This window comes from Sciurus vulgaris (assembly GCF_902686455.1).
Source record: "Sciurus vulgaris genome assembly, chromosome: 16".
NCBI classification, from domain to species: domain Eukaryota; kingdom Metazoa; phylum Chordata; class Mammalia; order Rodentia; family Sciuridae; genus Sciurus; species Sciurus vulgaris.
The window spans coordinates 52,538,009-52,560,150 of NC_136477.1; the positions used below are offsets into that span (position 1 = coordinate 52,538,009).

The window sequence follows — 22,142 nt, forward strand, 5'->3', positions numbered from 1 at the left end:
ATACATTATAGATTTATAGTGTCTCATTTTCTCTATTTTCATCCCTGTACCAACTCTACCAGGTGGGACTTCTTATCCCATTTTTCAGATGAGAGAATCAACGCTTAGTAAAGTTAGTTATCTTACTTGGCCTTTGAACTGTGTCAACAAGCAGCTTGAACCCTTCTCCAAGCTTGATTCTAAAGCACAAACCTACAGTGAGAAGGGTGGATACAGAAAAAGATGGGAAAAAGTTCAGTAGGAGGCTCAGGTAATCATTCAGGTGAGGAGCAAGGAGGACAGTGGGAGAGTGGTTGGAAGTGGGAATGAACAGTCTCAGGCAGAGTCAGCTACTCTGGAATGCCTGGGGTAGGTAGAGCAGGGGAAAAGGAAACTGCTCTGTGGGGCTGTGGAGGTGATGGAGGGCAGGGGCGGGATTGTGGCCTCGGGGGCTCTGGTGACTCTCAGCAGTGCCAGAAGGATGTGGCTAAGTGGATCATCCTGAGTCAGAAGAGTTTGGGAACTGGAAGAGTGACTCAAGCTAAAGCAGGATGGGGTTCTTAAGTTCTGATTCCAGACATTTTGTGATGTTACTGCCCATCACCTTTCACCTTCCAGGCCTCAATACCCCATCAATACAGGGAGGCTGTGGAATGGCTTGTTAGAGATTGCAGAGAAATTCATGTCTGTTTAGACCACATCAGCAGAACCAACTCAGCTTTGTGAAATAGGTCTTTTTGACCATCCCAATTGAGAAATCCATTCTGAATAGAATGGTTAAAGTCCACAGAATTTGCTGCCTCTCTTCTATCACTTAGCAGACACCCTGAAGAAGAACCCCCATTTCAGATTGGAGTTACTGCCAATGTATCCTTAATGAGCACTTTGGCAACAGTAAGCAGTGTGACTGTTCCTTTTGAACCACAGCCCATTTAAATTGAAGGCATTAGAAGAAAAGAATCAATGAGCATGAGCTTTTCAGATTAGATTCCCTGTCATGATTTCATACTCCTAATGAACTTTTTCTTTGAAGAACTCATCTTCCCAAAGCCATTCACAGTCAGCTGGCAGGTGGACTTCACCAGTGCCTCATGGGCAAGCTGCAACTTTTTGTTTATTTTGAAAAAAGCACCAGTACTGCTATACAGACCCCTCAGAGGGCCACCCACTATAGCTTGGGCCAGGGAACAGTGAGAGAAGCTACTGTGCCCCACCTCCCCCAGAGCTGATGGTGGGCAGAAACAGCATTTGGAGATGAGTGGTCCACAGTACCCCCTAGTGGTAGTTACTTATCTGGTGACCTTTGTTCTCGAGGAAGGAGATAGCTTGTTTTTAAACATCTTGTAGCCCAATTTTCTTCTGGTGCTTGAGCTCCCTGGCATTTGCTCTAGGTTTGGTGATGCCCTGAAGGCAGCACAGTTCTGGAGGATTCGGGCCTGTTTTCCCACTGTTTAGAAGGGAAGTTCAGGTGAGAATAGAGGCTGAAACAACTTGCTTAAGAGATGCCCTGGACTTGCCCTGTCCTAAGTGGTAGCCACCAGCCACATGTGGCTGTAAAGTATTTTGGAGCATGGCTAATCTGAATTAAGGTGAATTGTAAGTGCAAGAAATATACTGGATTTCAAAGACTCAGTATGAAAAAAATAATGTGAAATCACACACACACACACACACCATATAGATATGCATATATTTAATATGATTACATGTTGAAAGAATAATATTTTGGGTTAAATAAAATACATTAAAATTAATTTCACCTGTTTCTTGTTCATATTCACTGAGGCTGCTAGAAAATTGAACTTTGCATTTCAACTGGATAGCATTCCTGTATACAGATAAGCTTTGGGCCAAGAACAGGGGCTCATGTGACTGGGGCAGGCCCTTACACCCACTTCCACAGCTGAGGCTGACTCTTGCAGAGGTGACATGGGCTTGGCCTTTGTGATTCACCCCCTACCAAAGAGCCCTTTGAAATCCCACCACTTAAAAGTCATCACTTCAGATAATCAAAAATGTTCAAAATGCAGATATCTGAGATTAAGAACCTACCATCTAGACTGAATTTCTGGGATCCAGGATGCTTGTGTGATAGAGGAGGGACCCCAAGGGGATCTGGGGCAGGTTAATTGGCCATTCCTCTCTTCCATTTTATGGTCAGCTCTCTGGCTTCAAGGCCATGTATCTCATATACACTGACCTCTACTTTGAGTATTTGCTTCCTTCTTACCCTTTTTGCCTTACAAGGTAGGGAGTTTGGTGCCCCCTGGAACTTCAGAAGAATGGTATCAGAATTTTTGTTTTTTCCTTTCCTCTGTCATACCAATTTCAAGTGGTTTACTTTATCCGAGAAGGCTGAATTTCTTTTGAAATTTACAAGCATATCTCATATGCTTTGTGTAAAAGGGCCCTGGGTGGCCTATTCAGATATGGAGTACTACCTGGAACAGAATTTGTACTGTAGCTTGGCATGCTTCAGATGTGTGTGTTACTGGGACTTTGACCCCAGGGGCACTCTACCACTGAGCTATACCCTCAGTTCTTTTTATTTTTTAATACAGGATCTCACTAAGTTGCCCAGGCTGGCCTTGAATTCGTGATCCTTCAACTTCCAAAGTCATTGAGGTTTTAGGCATGTCACCATACCCAGACAGGCTTTTTTAAAGAAAGGAACTCACTGTGAGCTATATGTATTAGATGTGGTCGTGTCCTTCCTGTCTTGGTCTCCAAGGGGCTCACAACAATTCTCAAGAGGTCTTTGAGTACAAATATTGGGCATACCCTTTATAGACTTTGTCTTTGTATTTGGTAATTGTGTTAGTCAGCTTTCTGTTACTGTAACAAATACCTGCGATAATCAGCTTATCAAGAGATAAGTTTTATTTTGACTCACAGTTTTAGAGGTTTCAGTCCGTGATCTGACCCAATTGTTTTGGGCCTGTGTTAAGGCAGAAGTCTGTGGCAGAATAAAATAGCTTGCCTCATGGTCAGAAAGCTAGAAAAGAAGAAGAGGCTGGAGTCCCACAATTCTGTTCATGAGTGCACTGTCAATGACTTAAAGACTTCCTACCTCTGAAAAGGTTCTACCTCTTCCCAAGAGTGTCATGTGGGAGTCCAAACCTTGAATGTTTATCCTTTGGGGGACATTCAAGATCCAGACTATAGCAGTAACATAAATTCTTTTCTAGTATTTGTGGATGCCTTCTGTGTGCTTAGAGTTAAATGAAAATTCAGTGGGGACTATTCAAGTTGGAGTTTAAGGACCAGATAGAGTTTGCCTCTCACGTAGCTTTGTATTGTTAGTCTTGATATACCCAGGATTTTAACATTCGTTTTGTTTTTGTTTTCTCTTCTAGGATTTTGTAAATTGGAAAGAGGCTAAATTAACTTGGAGTTTTTTCAAACAGTCTTTCTTGAAACAGATTTTGACAGAAGGTAAGTAAAAGGTTACTCTGAACAGTCAGGAAATCATAGTAGAAGCACAGGGATTTCACAGAACTGTTGATTACCTGGATCGAAACTACCTGCCTGGAGCCCTCTTGGCAGAGGAGTCTCAGAATTTTTTTTAATGAGAGGGAAAACAACATTTGTTTAGTTTTATGCTTTACTTAAGCCACCTAATTTAAATCTCTCTACAGCCTCATAGAAGACATTTCTCCCTTTATTATGGATAAGGAAACTGAGGGTCAGTGAGGTTGTAGAATTTCTTCAGGGACCTACAGTAATGAGGGACAGCTTAATTGGAACCCAAATCTGGGTTAGTCAGCTTTCCATTACTGTGAAAAAATACCTGAGATAATCAACTTAAAAGGAGAAAGGGTTTATTTTGGTTACAGTTTCAGAGGTTTCAGTCCATGGCCACTTGCCCTGTTGCTTTGGGCCTGTGGGTAACACAGTACATCATGGCAGGAGTCTGTGGTGGAGGAGGACTGTTCATCTCATGACAGCTGGGAAGCAAAGAGGGAAATGGGAATGCTCTAAGGTCCAAAATCTTCTTCAAGGGTGTTCCTCCATGGACCTGACTTCTTCCCACTAAGCCCCATTCCCTAATAGTTCCACTACCTAAAATAACACTATGGGCTGAGGACCAAGCAGAGCCACACTATAAAGACTAACTGTAAAACCCCATGTTATAGAATTTTAATAAAGTTATAAAAATGTTATATCAATTACAGAAAACTTGGGAAATAGAGGAAACTACCCATAATCTTATGATCCCATTTTTTATACATTTTTTTCTTTCTTGTTTTCAACTTTTTTAAGTACCAGATTTTCATCATTTTATTTTCTTAAACAAGATTGACCTGTGTGATAGTTTGATCAGACTTCTGACTTCTGTCCTTTCAGTTTAACAATGATAGAACTCCTAATGCAGAGGCCCTGACAATGACTGAAAGCATATCTAGTTTTTATACATATGTGTATTGATTTTTACTCAGCTTAAATTTGAAGAATGAGATTTGAGTTAGCTATAAGCAGCTGGAAGGTGGGGGTTTCTCACTACATACAGATTTTATATCCATAGATCTGCATATCTATTACTGAAATATATATATATATATATATATATATATATATATATTTTGTGTGTGTGTGTGTGTGTGTGGTGCTGGGAATCGAACCCACAGCCTTGTGCTTGCAAGGCAGGCACTTTACTGACTGAGCTATCTCCCTAGCCCCGATAATATATTTTTGTCTTTTCAAGATTATCTTTATTTCTTTTTTTTTCTTTTTTTTTTTTTTTTTGGTACCAGGGACTAAACCCGGGGCACTTAACCACTGAGCCACATCCCTAGCCCTTTTTTGTATTTTATTTAGAGACAGGGTATCACTGAGTTGCTTAGGGCCTTGCTAAGTTGCTGAGACTGGCTTTGAACTTGTGATCCTCCTGCCTCAGCCTCCCCAACGACTGAGATTACAAACATACACCACCACACTCAGCTCAAAATGATCTTTTAATTATAAAAGTAATATAATCCTATTAGAAAAATTCTGAAAAGTAGAAAATATAATCCTAGTATTCTAAAACAACTACCCGTACTTTTGTTGTTTTCTTCTCCCCATATTTATTTTTTTGTTAATTATGTCTCCAAAGGGAAGTAACTTACTACCCTCGTGCCTCTCTTTTCCTATCTGTGAGCTAAGAGAGGACCAAGAGGTGATTAAGGGCCCTCTGAGCCTTGAGAGGGCACGCTTCTATTCTGAGCTTATGACTGCTGGTACAAAAATAAACTACTCAGGAAACTTATGGGTGAGAAACCTTGGGAGAGCTGAGTGAAGGTGCTGAGGTATAAGCTCCTGGAAAGCAGGGAGTCTCCCTGCTGGGTCTGGCACACCACAGATATTCAGCAAGTATTTGTTAATAGAGTAAGAAAAATGACAACAGAAGGTAACTGTAGTGAAATTGTGTGTTGTGATAGTTCACATTATTGTTAGCACAATGGAGAAAGTTTTTATGAGGATGTTGTTTGTACTTTTTTCTTCCCGAAGTTTTAATTAGTTTGAGGGAATTGGATCTAGTCCACATGATGTTCTTCAATTCATTGTCTAGATTGCAGTTGCTAGACATGTGTTTGCAACAGCACATTTAATCAAGCCATTCCCTAAAGCCTCCTGAGCTTGTCCTGAGCAGTGCCAGGTGCTTGCCTCACAGTTGGGCCATCCTGACATGCCTGCCTGACTTAGAGAAGGCCGTTAGGAACTACTCAGGGCCTCCATCTCCATGAGTAGAAAATAAGGAAGTGGCCTGAATGAGAACCCTAGTTTCCTTTTACCTTTAAAAAAAATATAGCTCTAAGTCATGTTCAGTGGTGCACACGTGTAATCCCAACAACTCTGGAGGAGGATCATAAATTTGAGACAAACCTCAATAACTTAGTAAGACCCTGTCTCAAATAGAAAAAAAGAAAAGCATTGGGAATATAAGTCAGTGGTAAAGCTCCCCTGGGTTCAATCCCCAGTACCAAAAAGAAAAATAATAAAAACTATGGCTCCAAATAAAAGTTAAAATCACTTTTTGTAGTAGCAAAAAATGTTTGCGCTCTTCCCTTCTGCCCCCACATTTCCTGCAGCACTGTATGCAAGGTGCTGAGACTAAAGGTGAAGAGTAACAGACCATGACCTCAAGGAACTCATTCTCTCACCAACTGCAGAAATGGTTAACCATTTCAAGACTGTGGGACTGTACTCGGAAATGTTAACTCAATCATTACAAGTCTCTGGAGTGACCCTCATTTCCTAGATCTCTGCCAGGAATTCAGAGAGAGAGACATAGAGGTAACTGAGAGGGGTCTCCTGCCCTAGGGAAGCTGATAGAATGTGAGAAGGAGAGACCTGTTCTGCCAGAAGGTAGGGAGGATTCGGCAGAAAAGCCTGTCTAGGTTGTAAGAATGCCACAGCCGGGCTGGGGTTATAGCTCAGTTGGTAGAGTTCTTGTCTTGCAAGCACAGGGTCCTGGGTTCAATCCCCAACACTGTAAAAAAAAAAAAAAAAAGAATGCCACAGCTATGTCCAGCCTGACCCTGGGCAACTGGAGGCTAACCCCAGGTAGGTAAGGGACAACAGAGGATGACAGTGTGATAGGGATGAGACTGGTGAAGAGAGACCACAGAGATAGTGTGTAAAAGACCTCAGATTGAAGGAGCCCAGACTTTTTAGAAATACTAATGAGCCATTTGAATGTGTGAAAGCAGGGTACAGTTGTCCCTTGGTATCCTGAGGGATCAGTGCCAGGGTCTCTCTCTGCTGACAATGGATAAATCTAAAATCTAAGGATGCTCAAGTTCCTTAAGTAAAATGGTGTGATATTTGCATATAACCTAGGTATATCCTTCTATATACTTTAAATAATCTCTAGAATACTAATAATACCTAATGTAATGTAAATGCTATGTAAATCATTGTTAAACTGTATTATTTAGGGATTGATGATAAAAAAGGTTTGTACATGTTCAGTTCAAATGTAGTTGTGTTTTTTCTGAATATTTTTCATCAGCATTTTATTGAGTCCTCAAATGTGTAACTGCCAGATACAGAGAGCTGACTTTTTTCAGCAAAAACTGTTAGCAGTTTAGGATAGATCAAAGGACCTTCAGAGGTCTTTGCTACATATACTTGTAGGGAGACAAGATCAGAGAGAGGAGAGTCTTGATAGAAGATGGAAATTTAGACTCTTAATGCTTCTTTTTTGTTTTTTTGAGCAGGTTGCTAGGAGGTGAGAATTTGCCCTGGCAGGCTCTGGGCATTGTTTAGTGCTCTGTCTTTGTAATAGTGCTTTTCACTCCTGGATAAGAAAATTCATGGAAGCCAGGGTGGTGGGGCTGCAGGGTGGTGTCTTCACTTTGAAGGCATTGGACTATCTTAGGTTAGAGTTAAGGGACAAATTGAGCTTCTAGAACCTTGCCAGGCCCTGGGAGTGAGCAATGATAGTGGAGAGCTCTCTCTACCTGAGAGGAAGTGGAATGAGCATGTGCCTACAGTCATGGACATTCCTTTCACAGGTAATTTATACTCTAATCATTTAACCTCTCTTAAGACTTGGGACACACTGGGAATGTAGCTTAGTGGTAGAGTGTTTGCCTACCTTGTGAAATGCCCTGGGTTCAATTCCCAGCATTGCCAAAACCAAACTTGTGACAGTCATTTAGTAATTTCTCCATATTTTATTTTTAATTTATTAGATTGGTTTTATTGGTTGGTTTTTAATTTAACTGGCTTGGAGATTTGCTGTCAGTAAAGCTCTCAGCATTTCCAAATTATGAAATTACTTGAAATCAACATTAGGACAAGGAACATATCTTTAACTGATTATCTGATTATTCTTCTTTGAGGGTATTTGTCACCTGAAAATGTTAATAGATGATAAGATTAAAGGAAATAAGAAATTATGCATTTAAAATGTTAATTATCTTGCTTTTCCATTTATAGGCGAGAGATATGTGATGACATTTTTGAATGTATTAAATTTCGGTGATCAGGGTAAGATGAAATTTTATAGTGTTTTAACTAAAGGTGAATACTATTAATGGATGCTTCTTAACATTTTTCTCTGTAGCTTGATGTATTTAATGAAAAATGAATCTGAACACTATAAGATATGAATTCTTGAGATTGTAAATTGTAAGCCAGGCACAGAGTCCACAAGCCTGTAATTCCAGCAGCTTGGGAGGCTGAGGCAGGAGGATGCGAATTCAAAGCCACAGCCACAGAAAAATTGAGGCACTATCCAACTCAGTAAGACCCTGTCTCTAAATATCTAAATAAAATACAAAATAGGGCTGGAGATGTGGCTCAGTGGTCGAGTACCCGAATTCAATCCCCAGTATCAAAAAAAAAAAAAAATATATATATATATAAATTGTATATCTTTGTAAATATATACAGTGTACTAACTGCCCTCTTGTGTAACTGAGTGGCAGGTTGTCGCTGGGACGCTTTTGCCTGCAGAACTCACCATCACAGGCACAAAGATCTGTCCTGAGTTTATGTGGCTATATAGGTCTCTCTCTGGTTTTTTTTTTTCCATGTTTATTTATACCAAAGAAATGAAAAAAATTAAAATATCCACTTTACATTCATGACTTTTATTAAAAAGTGCTAGTGATAGAAGCATCTTGTATGTTGATTGTGTCAGTGTCAGTATTCTGATAGTGATATTGTACTATAGTTTTATAAGATGTTGCCATTTGGAGAAACGGGGTAAAGGGTACATGGGCTCTTTATTATTTATTCAACTATATGCAAAGCTACAATTATCTCAAGATTTTTAAAAAGTTTAATTAAATAAACCGAGTGGGGTGGCACATGTCTATATCCCACTGAGTCTGGAGGCTGAGGCAGGAGAATCATGAGTTCCAAGCTAGCCTCAGCAAAAGTGGGGCACTAAGCAACTCAGTGAGATCCTGTCTCTAAATAAAATACAAAATAGGGCTGGTGATGTGGCTCAGTGGTCAAGTGCCCCCTGAGTTCAATCCTTGGTACCAAAAAAAAAAAAAAAAAAAAAAAAAAAGTTTAATTAATCATATTTACCGTTTTCATAATGTTGTGAAAATTAAAATAGAAAAACTAACATGATTGCTATTTCTTTTTGTTTTATAGGTGTATATGACATAGTGAATAATCTTGGGTCCCTTGTGGCCAGGTTAATCTTTCAGCCAATAGAGGAGAGTTTTTATGTATTCTTTGCTAAGGTGCTGGAGAGGGAAAAGGATGCCACACTTCAGAGGCAGGTAGTCTTGGTTCTCATGTCATCATCTCTCAAGTGAACCTCTCTCTAATTGCTAGACAGAAATGTGGAATGGTCTTTTTCCCTTCTGTTTGATCTGAAATGTTCTAGATTTCATTTTTCTATCATATTCTGACTGATGGCAGCACCCAAAGTCATTTCTCTTTCTCTTTCATGACTTTTACTGTTTCCTCCTGGTTGTCCCCTTTGTCCTTCTGTATGACCTTACTTTTGACCCAGTCCTCTCAGCTCTTTTTTTTTTTTTTTTTTTTTGGCTACTGGATATTTAACCCAGGGGTGCTCTATTACTGAGCTACATCTCCAGCCCTTTTTGTTTTTTATTTTGATACGGGGTCTTGCTAAGTTGCTTAGAGCCTCACTAAATTGCTGAGACTGATCTCAAACTTGTGATCCTCCTGCCTCAGCCTCTCAAGTTAATGGAATCACAGGCATGCACCACCACACCCAGCTTCAGAGCTCTTTATAGCTGTCCCCAGTGCAGCACAAGACACCCTCCCATAGCCTAGTCTTATGTGTAAGAATGAGGTAGCCTCTCTTGTCCTCAGATTCTCAAGAACCAGAGGGCTGGATGCAGGGGCACAAACCTGTATTCCCAGCAATGTGGGAGGCTGAGGTAGGAGGATTGCAAGTTCAAAGTGAGCCTGAGCAGCTGAGTTCCTCAGCAACTTAGCAAGACCCTTTCTCAAAATAAAAAAAATAAAAAGGATGTGGCTTGGTTAAGCACCCCTGGGTTCAATCCCTAGTCCAAAAAAAGAAAAAAAAAAAAAGAACCAGGATGCCAAGGTTGGAACAAGGCTAACCTAGGGCATGGGGAAGAAAAGATGTGGTCACAGGTCTTCTTTCACCACACCAATTACATAAACATTTTGCAAACCATGCCATACCCAGGACTACATTCTGACTCTAAAAATCTATGTATTCTAGTTGATCAATACAGAAGAAATTTTAATCCAGGAGCATGTCTGACATATTTTAGAATTAAAAGAAAACTAAATCTGCCTCTTACATGTCTTAGAAGTTGTTTTTCAAAATATTGTTTATGCACAATATCTCAAAATGAGCTAATTTGGTTCTCAGTCTGATTTAGGAATTTTAACCCAAGCGTACATTGAATGTAACATCAGAATTTTGAGACATTTGTCAGGAGAAACATAGCTGGCTAGCAGAGATGAAAACTTAACCATTTAAGAATAAATATCAGAGGGTAGACTGAGTGGTTCCTAAGCAATATTTGAAATAATTTATTCTAAATGAATTGAAGACTAAGCCTCTCCCTTACCACCTAAGAAAACATTCATTATCTTTTTCCCCCCTTTTTTCCTGATTGTCATAAAAAGAAATGTGCTACAGGAAAGCAGTGAGGTCTTTATTAATTGAAAGAGTGATCTGTAAAACAGTACAGGGGGAAGGTGAGATATGAGGGTGTTCTTCAGCTCATTATTCATCCAGCTTCCCTCCCTTTTCCTCTGACCCAGGAGGACTTTGCTGTGGCTGCTGCAGTTTTGGAGTCCTTGCTCAAGCTGGCCCTGCTGGCTGGCCTGACCATCACTGTTTTTGGCTTTGCCTATTCTCAGCTGGCTCTGGATATCTATGGAGGGGCCATGCTTAGCTCAGGATCAGGTATGCACTGAAGGTTTGTCTGGTTTGTTTTAATTTCCAAACAGAAATAGGAAGGTGTCCTGAAACTAAAAAACTTGTGTGTACACAGTCAACATTTGTGTCAGTTCCTGGAGAATTGTGGGAAAGCTGGAGCTGTGGCGCTGTTCCCTCACTGGAATTGAGATGCATGCTCAGGGTGATCAGTTTCCCATCCTCACCTGGAGAAGTTATGAATCTTCTCTACAGTTGGCTTTCCTCTTAGGCCAAAAATGTGTTTTGCCAAGCACTTGCCTGGGCTTCCTCTGGGGCAAGAGAGGAGGGCAGAGAGCAGGCTCTAATGAGTCTCCACTTGGTACTAAACACATCTGAAGATAGTAAATGTCACATAAATCTCAGGCCTGATGCATAAAAGCCTCAGAAGAATAACCCAGAGCCATTTGCAGAAAATAAAATTGATCTCAGCAAATAAAATGGTATATTTAATCCACTGACTCTTGGTTTTTGAAGGAGGAAACTACTGAATATGTTTGATGAAATACCTGGTGCCCTGACTGCTGAGAATCTTACAGCACTTGCTGGTTCTTGGGAACTTCACCAGTTTCAAAATGTGCTGGACTGTAGGCTAGCAGTCCATTCGCAGTATTTCATTTTGGGTTTAACAAAGATGTTTTTAATTTCTCAGGTCACTAGAAAAGAACCTGGAAGATTTTTTTCTGTTGCCCCTATCAATATAATTAAGGGCTTTATCCAGTGCCATTTTACAAGTTCTTTTACTATCGTAGTCTCCTTTATAATGGGGCTCAAACTTTTGGTATTAGGAAAAAAAAAAAAAAAAAGACCAAGTTTCTACACTGGAGCAAAGGTCATGAAGTTTGTAGAACACCTGCTATGAAGGCAATGAAGTGGTTTGCAACTCCCTGGGGCTTGTGCTGTGAGAAGTACATTTCCATCAGGCCACTGCAGGGAGGCCTCATTAGGAAACCATTAGTAAGTTTATGTGCAGAGATTGGGAACTCAACTGTTTCACTGCAGCTCTGCCCCTTTAGAAAGCAATCACTAAGGAACAGCCTTTTCTGTAACAGTCACAGGATGTTGCTAGAAGGGGCTATCCCATCATTGTAATGTTCACCTGTTGGAGTAATTAATCACAGAAGAGATACAAACAAACTACTGTCATTGCATTGTCTTTTTATTTAAGCAAGGTGCTGGTGAGGTTTTGAGCATCCATGACAGCTTTAACAATTAAAAAGATCAGAGTTGGTTAAAATCTAAAATAATGTGTTCTGAGTCATTAATAATTTTAGACTCAAAATTGTGTTCTCCCAGTCTCATCTTCAGGGAGCAGTCTTGAGAATGGTTCTTGTTTTTCAGTGTCCTAAAAGCATTGTGGTTTGGTGTGTCTTCAGGACCATTGGCCTCTCTTGCCTGGGCCAGGGTCCCAGCATAACTGCACCAGCACAGTTTTCTAGCACTTATCTCTGAGTCATTGGTGCCTCTCACTTTGATAAAACTTCTCTCTGTAAAACCCATTTGGCTTCTGGGTAGGGTGGTGCCTTTCATAGTGTGCCTGCCGACTTTCCCTATCTGTATTGCCTCTCTTCTCCCTACCTAGTCCTGTCTATCTGTATTGCCCTACCTAGTCCTGTCTCATCAGACTAGTGCTGTATCTCCTAAAGCCTGTACTGTACCCAATCTACCCCAGCAATCCTCTCACCACCCCTTTTTTTTCTGTACTAGGGATTGAACCCAGGTATAGTCTACCACTGAACTATATCCCCAGCCCTTTTTATTTCTTATTTTGAGACAGCCTCTCTCTTAATTGCCCAGGCTGTCCTTTAATTTGCAATCCTGAGTTAACCTTCAAGTAGCTGGTGTACAGGCATGTACCACCATACCCAGCTTATTTCCTTTAGAAAATTTTTTGGGGCTAGGATTGTGTCTCAGTGGTAGAGCTCTTGCTTTGCATGCATGGGGCACTGGGTTTGATCCTCAGCACCACATAAATAATAAAATAAAGGTATTATGTCCATTTACAACTCAAAAATATTTTTTTTAATATTTCTTCTTTGTGGCCTTATGTTACGTTCCTGGAACTGCATAACAAAGTACTACAGACTGGGTGGCTTTATTTAAGTATTTTGCAGTGCTAGGGGTTGAACTCAGGACCTGTGTATGCTAGGCAAGTGTTCTACCACTGAGCTACACTTCCCACCCCTCTAGTGACCTTTTTTTCCCCCTTTGGGTTTTGTTTGTTTGTTTGTTTGTTTGTTTGTTTGTTTGTTTCCGCTACTGGGGATTGAACCTATTGGTGCTAAACCACTGAACCACATCCCCAGTCCCTTTTTAAAAAAAAAAAAATTTTTTTTTTAGTTGTAGATGGACACAGTTTCTTTTTCTTTCTTTCTTTCTTTCTTTCTTTCTTCTTTCTTTCTTTCTTTCTTTCTCTTTCTTTTCTTTGTTTTCTTTCTTTCTTTCTTTCGTGTTGCTGAGGGTCAAACCTAGTGCCCACACATGCTAAGCAAGCACTCTACTACTGAGCCACAACCACAGCCCAAGCCCATTTTTTATATATAAACAGTCTTGCTGAGTTTCTCAAGGCCTCACTAAGTTGCTAAGGCTGGCTTGGAACTCCATCCTCCTGCCTCAAGCCTCCCAACCTACTGGGATTACAGGCATGAGCCACTGTGCACTGCCCTCTAGTGACTTTATTTATTTATTTTGGTACCAGAGATTGAATCCAGGGGTGCTTAACCACTGAGTGACATCCCCAGCCCTTTTTTGTATTTTATTTAGAGACAGGGTCTTGCTGAGTTACTAAGTGCCTCCCTAAGTTGCTGAGGCTGGCTTTGAACTCTCAATCCTCCTGCCTCAGCTGAGATTTCAGGTGTGTCCCATCACGCCTGGCCCTCTAGTGACTTTAAATAGCAGAAATGTATTGTCTTAGGGTTCTAAAGGCTGAGTCCAAAATCAAGGTGCCAGCAGGGTTTGCTCTCTGATGGCTCTAGGGGAGGGTCCTTCCTTGCCTCTTCTAATTTCTGGTGTTTGTCAGCAGTCCTGGGTGTCCCTTGGTTTGTCCTTGCATCACTTCAGTCAGGTGGCCATGTTCTCCCTGTGTCTTCACATTTTCTTCCCTTTGCATATGTCTGTCTTTGTGTCCAAATTTCTCCTTTTTATAAGGATACCAGTCATTGGGTTAGATCTCATTTTAACTAGATTGTCCCCATAAAAACCTGTTTCTAAATAAAATCATATTCTGAGGTACTGGGGTTTAGGATTTCAGTGTGTCTTTTTGGTGGGGGCACAGTTCAACCCATTTCATCTCAATTTAATCCACAGTTTAAGATTCCATCTTTGAAGTCCCCAAATTGTCTCAAAGTCTTCTTCTCTTGAGTTACTGCTTCATTCCAGAGTTTGTGTTCTTCATGCCTCTAAGCAGCCCTTTTCTGTCCTCAGATGGACCAACACATACTGTTAGCATTGTTACCAGGTGAGAGCAGCCCCATTCCTCTCTGCTTCTGCCAGAGAGGGAAGGATGGGGAGAAGCAAGAGGCACACTGAGCATGGCCTTGAGCCACCCAACAACAGATCCTGGGCCCGTTTCTTCCACTGGAGTCACCCTTCAGATGGGGCAATGGCCAGGCTGCTCTCTGCAGTGATTTGATGAATGAAATGCAACATGACATGATAAAATGCAAGGACTCTGAGAAAGGGCTATGGAAAAAAATAGGTTTTTTTTGTTTTGTTTTGTTTTGGACATCAGAGCTGTCCTGTTAGTGTTTCTTTTATAATATTGTAACTATAAAACTAAGGGTTCCTCATAGTACAGTTATCTTTCATATTAACAACTTTCATAAACCCTAAATGAGTTCCAAATTTTGAGACTCTGGAACTTCAGTCTCCCCTCTTTTTCCTTCAACAGTTGAATTTTTTTCTTTATTGAGGTATAATATTCATAAAGTAAAATGCTATTCTCTTAAGAATACAATTTGATAAGTTTTGACAAATATATATGCTCATGTAACTTCCATCTGGATGTAGATATAGAACATTATAATGACCCCAGAAAGTCCTCTTTTCATTCTGCTCCTCTCCTCCACTTCACAGGCAATCTCTGTTCTGATTTTTATCATAGATTAGTAATCTTTTTGGTGCACATGTGATACTGGAGGTCAAACTTGGCTAGGCAAGTATTCTACCACTGAGCTGCATCCCAAGCTCTAGTATTGCTTAAGTACTGAGCCACATCCCCAGCCCTTTATTATTTTTTTATTTTGAAACAGTGTCTTGCTTAGTGCTAAGACAGGTCTTGAATTTGTGATCCTCCTGCCTCATTCTTCTGAGCTGCTGGGATTATGGCTGTATGCCACCATGCCCAGCTCTAGTGTCCTTTTAAAAAGAATTTCAGGTCAGTGAAATCATGTAGCATGTTTGCTTTTGTGTCTGGCTTTCCTTCAATACAAAGTTTTTGGAGATTACTATCCCTGCGTGGATTTTTTTTTTTTTTTTTTTTTCTGAGATGTATTCCTTTTTATGGATGGTCCCCATTTTATCCTTTCTTCTGTTGATGGTCAGTATGGGCTGTTAGGAATAAAACCACTACAGTTGTTTTTATAAAAGTGTTTTTGTGAACATGTGCATTCATTTCTACTAGGTGTATAACCCATGTGGAATTGTGGAATTGCTGCATCACAGCTTGGATGTATTTTTTTTTTTTTAAAGGAAGTGTGTGCCTGTATCTTGATAATAGTTCTCTTAAAAGAGGATTGATCCCACTGTTTTCTGGTCAGCAAATTTTTCCAAAGTTTATTAGTTAGTGATAGAGTTGCATCACTTTGAGAAGAAAATACCATTATGGGCTGTGGTGCTCACTGTGAATTATGAATGTTCTCAGTAGTTTCCTGCAGGTCTTTCTCTTAGGACCTGCCCAACTGGAGATTCCCTTAAATATGCATGATCACTTGGGTCTTTGAGCATTCAAAATAGCAGGCCTCTTTGTGCTGATTTAAAAAGTGAACAGATTAGCTTGCTGGCCAGATAAGCTTTTAGTTGTTATATCTGTATATTTATTCATAACTGTTCTTTCGTTTTTAACTGATTATTTTAGTAGTACCATGGAATGCTGGGAGTCCTCCAATAGGCATGCATTCTGTCCACTGTTACCAGTAGGTCCCATGGCCCAGTTCTGATGTTTTCTTAACATTCAACGAAGCTAGGTACATGTAGTCTTCCTATCTGGATTCTAGAATCTTGGTGGATTGTTTCCTTGTAGGTCCTGTTTTGCTGCGCACCTATTGTCTCTACGTCCTCCTGCTCGCCATCAATGGAGTAACTGAGTGTTTCACGTTTGCTGCCATGAGTAAAAAGGAAGTCGACAGGTGGGTAACCTAGAAGACACACCCTTAATCATGACCTTTGGCCAAAATGAACTAACTTGCTAATCTTTTTTCATTCTGAACATGTGTTCACTGATGACTTTCTCAGAACCAATACTAGACCACTAGTGTGCTGCATCTCCAGGATATCTACTGCCCGGCATGATTCAGCTAGTGCTCCCTATGGTAGGGCCAGAGAACAGTAAATTCTTTGTGCTTCCCCTTGTGGAGGGAGAAATGTCATCTCTGAAGGATCATGTTTGTCCAGGTGTAGAGTCAGGCATACAAGCTGGACTTCCATCTCTCCATCTTCTTACCCAGCCCCATCAGATTGGTCCTCAACTCATGTCATCTATTGATCCTAGATCAGGAACCCTGCTCTGGGACCTCAACCAGTGGGTCTTAACCTTGGGCGTGAGTCAAAATTCCCTGTGGAACTTGTTAGAAATGCAGATTCTTATCTGCTGAATTTACCATCTTTTTCCCATCACACCTGTAGGAATAGCAGGCCCATGTGCACATATGTGTATGTCAGTTATTCTTATCTGAACTCCTAGTTACGTGCCTTTGGCCCACACCCAGAATCATTCACCTCTTCTGTCCTAAACGCCAAAACCTAGCAAGGCAGTATCAATGCATCACTGTATAACAAGGTTAAGGAACAGGATAAAAATGATAGGGAACTAGAGAACAGAAAGGGTTGGTGTAGGTGGTGGGGTGAGTAGCCCTTGTTATTAGACCACCCCTTTATGCTTGGATCCCTTAGGTGTTTTTATGCTGCCTCTGTAACCTTGAGTGCTATTGAGAGCTCTCAGAGGCAGTATGGGAAGGGGACCTCAGAGTCAGGAAACCTTTCCTCCTACTCACAGCCTCTGTCTGTTCCCTTCTTGGACTGCTTCACGTAGAAGCTTGGTGACTCTTTTTGCTACCTAGTGATCGAGAACTAGTCTAGACTAATGTCCCAGTAAGATTCTCCTAGGAAATTCTGCTACCCTCCCAGACCAGCGAAGTTAGAGTTTGGGGAGGCTTGAACCAGGGAATCAATTCATTACACAGCTCCAGGCGATTCTGATTCTAAGTGTGAGATAACTGCTGGCCCAGACCAGCTTTCACAGTAAGCATACATTGAGCTCTGTGACCCAGTAGATACTTTAGTATATCTGACTGAAGCCAAGATCCACAAAGCAGGAAGTACCCCAGTTACAAAGGTACCCAATTGTGGTACCTTGTACCACAAGGTAAAATGATGCTTTTTATTCTATTTCATTTTACAAAAATGTCATGTTATGATCTACTGAATTGATATCCCAACTTATTAGTAGGTCACAGTCCACAGTTTTATTTATTTATTTTATAGTATGGGATTGAACCTAGGGCCTTGTGCATGCTAGGCAAGCACTCTACTACTGAGCCCTCCCATGGTTTTAAAATAATAATCTAGACATGGTTTTCACCTCAGATGGTTAAGTGTATAGCTATAGAATTGTTTTGAGTTTACTCTTCCCCACCCCATGAATGAAAAAGTCTGAGTTTACTTTGAAAGTACCATTTTTTATTTGAAAACTGCTTCTCACATTGAATCATTTAAAAATATAATTTGACACATGCTAAGTGTGGCTTTGTGGCATCATAGAAAGAACCTGGACTAGCAGTCTAGCACTTTGAAGGGAATTTTATTGTAATAATTTTGGCCTTAGTGTATGCGTGGGGGAGGTCACACTAAACCCATTTAAAATGTAAAAAAAAAAAAAAAATTGCTGCTGAGCATGGTGACTCTCACCTGTAATCCCAGTGACTCAGGAGGATCATCATTTCCAGGCCAGTAGTGGTGGCAACCTAGTGAAACCCTTTCTCATAGTAAAAAATAAAAAGGCCTGGGATTGTAGCTCAATGGAGAGCACCCCTGATTTCAATCCCCAACACCACAAATAAATAAAAACCTAACAACAAAACTATGAAGAAATACAGTGGATGGTTGCTTCCTTTCCTTTTATGTTGCATTGAACCAAAGGAAATAACTCCTTAAGTAAGCTGTAATGGAATTTTGACAATATTTCAAAATCTGGAAAATTATTTTCATGGTATTAGGAAGTAGAAAAGTCAGGGGCCAGAACACCTTTTAGTGCAGTTCTTATTTGATGTAACTCCCTTCTCCTTGGAGTAAAATGTGACTTTTAAGCACTATCTTCATATAGCAATCCCAGTTCTATCTGGGCCCCTGGCCCCAGCCCTCTGCCCTGGTCTGAGCATATGGAGCACCCAGGCTCATCATAGACCCTGTTGTTTTTTTCATCTCTGTGAATTTTACCAAATAAAACTGTACCTTAGATTTTTATAGTAGAATTGATAGTTTAAATGTTATAATCAATTATGATGACTTTACATTGAACATTTTAGATTCAGAATTGAATGCAAACATTGATGCAGACATGGGTTTTTATCTAGCCAACTTCAGGTTAACCAGTGTTTTTCTTAATAAAAATAGAATGATTAGCTATGAAATGTTAAGACATCCTTTGAATTGCAAGTTGCTCTTTATTTAATAAATGTATACATAGGATCTGATCAATGGATTTTTCATTATGTCCTGCTGAAGAATTTTTATTCTCTTGTTTAAGATGTTTCATTTTCTTTCTTTAAACAAAAACTTTTGAGCATCTACTGTCTAATAAGCATTGTTTTAAGTTTTGGGAATACAGCAATGAACAAAACATGAGATTCCTGCTGTCCAGGACTAATGGGAGGCAAACTAGTAAATAAAGTAGAAAATGTCGTACTGTGCTGAAAAACAAAATAGGATTATGTAGTGAGTGGTGGGGCCCTTTAGATAGGCTAAGGTAGGCAGGGCCCTAAATACAGTGATAATTAGGTTGAGGTCTGACTGACCAAGTTGATGGTCAGAGATGGGGCAGTGCTTTCTAGGCAGAGGAAGGCCCCAGATTGACAGCTCCTTTGCCTGATTTATTGGTCCTTAGAATGACCTTGGAACATGAAACACATAGCTGTTGAATAAAAAATGATTGTGATTTTGTGTTAATACATAAGAGGTGAGTTCTATCCTTTTTGTGTCTGCAGAGGCTCCACTTTTACAACTGCAATCCCTGAAACTCAGGAGGCTGAAGCAGGAGGCTCATAGGTCCAAGGCCAGCCTCAGCAACTTAGCAAGACCCTGTCTCAAAAAATCAAAAGGACCAGGGATTAAGATTCATGGTAGAGCACCCCTTGGTTAAATGCCCAGTACTGCCCAAAACAGTCACACTCCACTGTGTGACTGTGATTTAATGTATTCAGTTAGCACCTACCAAGGGGGTGTTTCAGTCAATACTACAGTCAATACCTTGACCATCTGTCTTTTGGTATACCTGATTTTAAGTCCAGTATCTTCTTGGGACCATGGAGAAATAGGTACTCATAAATAATTTACTCTTTATGTTAACCAACCCTTATGAAATAGTCATTGTCAATGGTGAATAATTTTGCTTTGATTTAAAAAGTGCTGTTTTAATTGCATCTTTTAAATTCTTATTTTTTTCTGAAGTAGATTATGTCTTTAAGGCTATGGATTTGTGACTTCTGGAAAGTTCAGCAGCTGCAGAGTCCTCTTCTAGTGGAAGACAATGGGCCTTATCATTCTCAACTCCTCCCAGATGGCCATACCAAAGAGGCTGCACAGTTGAATACTTCCTAGCTTGAATTAGTAGAAATTAGCTATTGGCTTCATTCATTACTGCCATTTTACTTGGAGGATGACTTTGAAGGTTTTTGAATCTATAACTTAAACACCAAGGATTGGTGTAGTATATATACCCTTCTGAAATAGTTCCTGAAAAAAATAACAGATTATATGTCTGCTTCTTTTGGAAAAGAGATCAAACTCCTGGTCTCTGATAGTCCCACCTTCAATGGCTTGTTATGAAATGACCATTTGGATTATTGATTAGTAGTGAAAAAGCTTCCCCAGTGGAAGCGGAGCACAGTGGTGCACACCTGCAATCCCAGCAGCTTGCAAAACTGAGGAAGCAGAAGGATCACAAATTCAAGACCAGCCTCAGTAACTTAGTGAGACCCTGTCTCAACATTTTAAAAAATTTAAAGTCTGGGGATGTAGCTCAGTGGTAAAGTGCCTCTGGGTTCAATCCCCAGTACCCCCACCCTCACAAACAACAACAACAACAACAACAACAACAACAAAAAAACCTTCCCCAATGAAGGTATAGGCTCTTGTACTTCTATTGCTCATTAAGTGATTTTCTATTAGAAGCAAATTTTGTTGCTGGAATTCTGGATGAAATCACACCTTCCTTGTTGGACTATAGTATACTGTGTGTGTGTGCCTACGTGTGTGCACACACACATTCACCATGCATTTTGATAAAGTGTATTTCCATAGCACCTTGTATTTGGTTATCCCAAGGACCTATAACTAGGCATTCAGGGAACACAGTGGCTTTCTTATATTGCTTCATGTGCAGAACTTGGATGGTGGCTTCTGAGTCTACCTAACCCAGTGGACACAGCTTGTGGACCGTTGAGGGTTTGATTCCCTCAACAGTTGTTTATTTATGGAGTGCCTTCTCTGACCTAGGAAGAAACCAGATTCTGGGAAATTTGGTTCATGGCTATACTATAGTCTTTTGGAGGATTACAGCAGTTATTTTATATTTGCTGAGACTTAGTTCCTTCCTTTGCAGAGAAGTGAAGATGACTAAGTGATGTGCTTCTTTGAAATCAGAAGTGACAGGAGTACATAAACCACTTAGCTCCAGAATTCAGCGAGCCCTAGAGAGTGGAAAAGGGTATATAAGAGTCTGCAAATACCATAGGGGATCCAAACTTTGCCCCCTGTTCACATTTCATTCTGGAGCCTGGTCTTTTGTTTTGAGTACAGTCCACTGCCCAAGTTTATGGGGTGTTACATTTCCCCTGAAGGGAGTCAGACTGGAGTATTGGCTTACTCCTTAGGCAAGTTCCTCGGTCTCTCTGTGATTCTTCCCTTGTCTGTGAAACAAATCCAGGCTCCAGAGGACAAGGGTGGACTATTTGTGTTCATTTACCAATGTGTTCCCAGACTCCTCACAGGGCCTATCACAGCATCTAATATATAACTATTATCCAGGTCACATGCTTAGACCTTATGTTGGGGGCTTGGACTGAATAGGATTTTTATGTGTTTTGATTATAAAATTGCTTCACTAGTCAACTATTATCCTTAAAACATGTAAAAATCTTGAATCATTCATTTTCTTACTCTTCAGTTCAAGGGTGAATGGGACATTGACATTTCCAGTTATCTGTGTAGCATTCTGTGTTGCAGAAAACTAGATTATGAGAACTAGATTATGGGACTTACAGGAAAGCAGAGGTTTTTTTTCTGTGAATTGATGTTCATAGCGCTTTTTTGCATGTCTTATCTTGGAGCAAGGTACCCACTGCCCTGTTTTGCTCCTCCTCAGGTACAATTTCACAATGCTGGCACTGTCATTCTCGTTCCTGGCGTTATCCTATCTCCTGACCCGTTGGTGTGGCAGCGTGGGCTTCATCTTGGCCAATTGCTTTAACATGGGCATTCGGATCACACAGAGCCTTTGCTTCATCTATCACTACTATCAAGGGAGCCCACACAGGCCCCTGGCTGGCCTGTACCTGTCTCCAGTCCTTCTTGGGGCATTTGTCCTCAGTGGTGTGATTACTGGTGTTTCAGAGGTGAGATTCCCCACAGCCTGCACACAACATGCTTCTACAGGCTCTCCACTGGCCCTCTCTGTAGGTTTCCCCTTCCCCCTGCCTGAGCTGCTGGACAAGTATTTGCCTCCTCTTATCCCTTCTCTAGGCCTCTAGAGCAGCACCTTTTGCTAGACATGACAAAAAAATTGCCAGTGGGAAGAGAGTAGACCCGCAGCCCAGTTGTCATGACTTTTATCTGATTTGGAAGCTGGAATGATATCCAC

General features: G+C 40.6%; 1 protein-coding gene across 2 annotated transcripts in view; it reads left to right on the forward strand.

Moving 5' to 3' along the window:
* The window catches only part of RFT1 (RFT1 glycolipid translocator homolog), a 42,785-nt gene that overhangs the window by 17,426 nt on the left and 3,217 nt on the right, over positions 1–22,142 (forward strand). Inside the window, exons 7-12 of one of the 2 annotated variants that reach the window (XM_079115743.1) lie at positions 3,336–3,414; positions 7,906–7,956; positions 9,076–9,206; positions 10,699–10,843; positions 16,092–16,197; positions 21,648–21,897. In XM_079115743.1, the coding sequence (XP_078971869.1) occupies positions 3,336–3,414; positions 7,906–7,956; positions 9,076–9,206; positions 10,699–10,843; positions 16,092–16,197; positions 21,648–21,897 (762 nt within the window). The remainder of the gene's footprint in view (positions 1–3,335; positions 3,415–7,905; positions 7,957–9,075; positions 9,207–10,698; positions 10,844–16,091; positions 16,198–21,647; positions 21,898–22,142) is intronic. The other variant, XM_079115744.1, reaches the window with a different exon arrangement.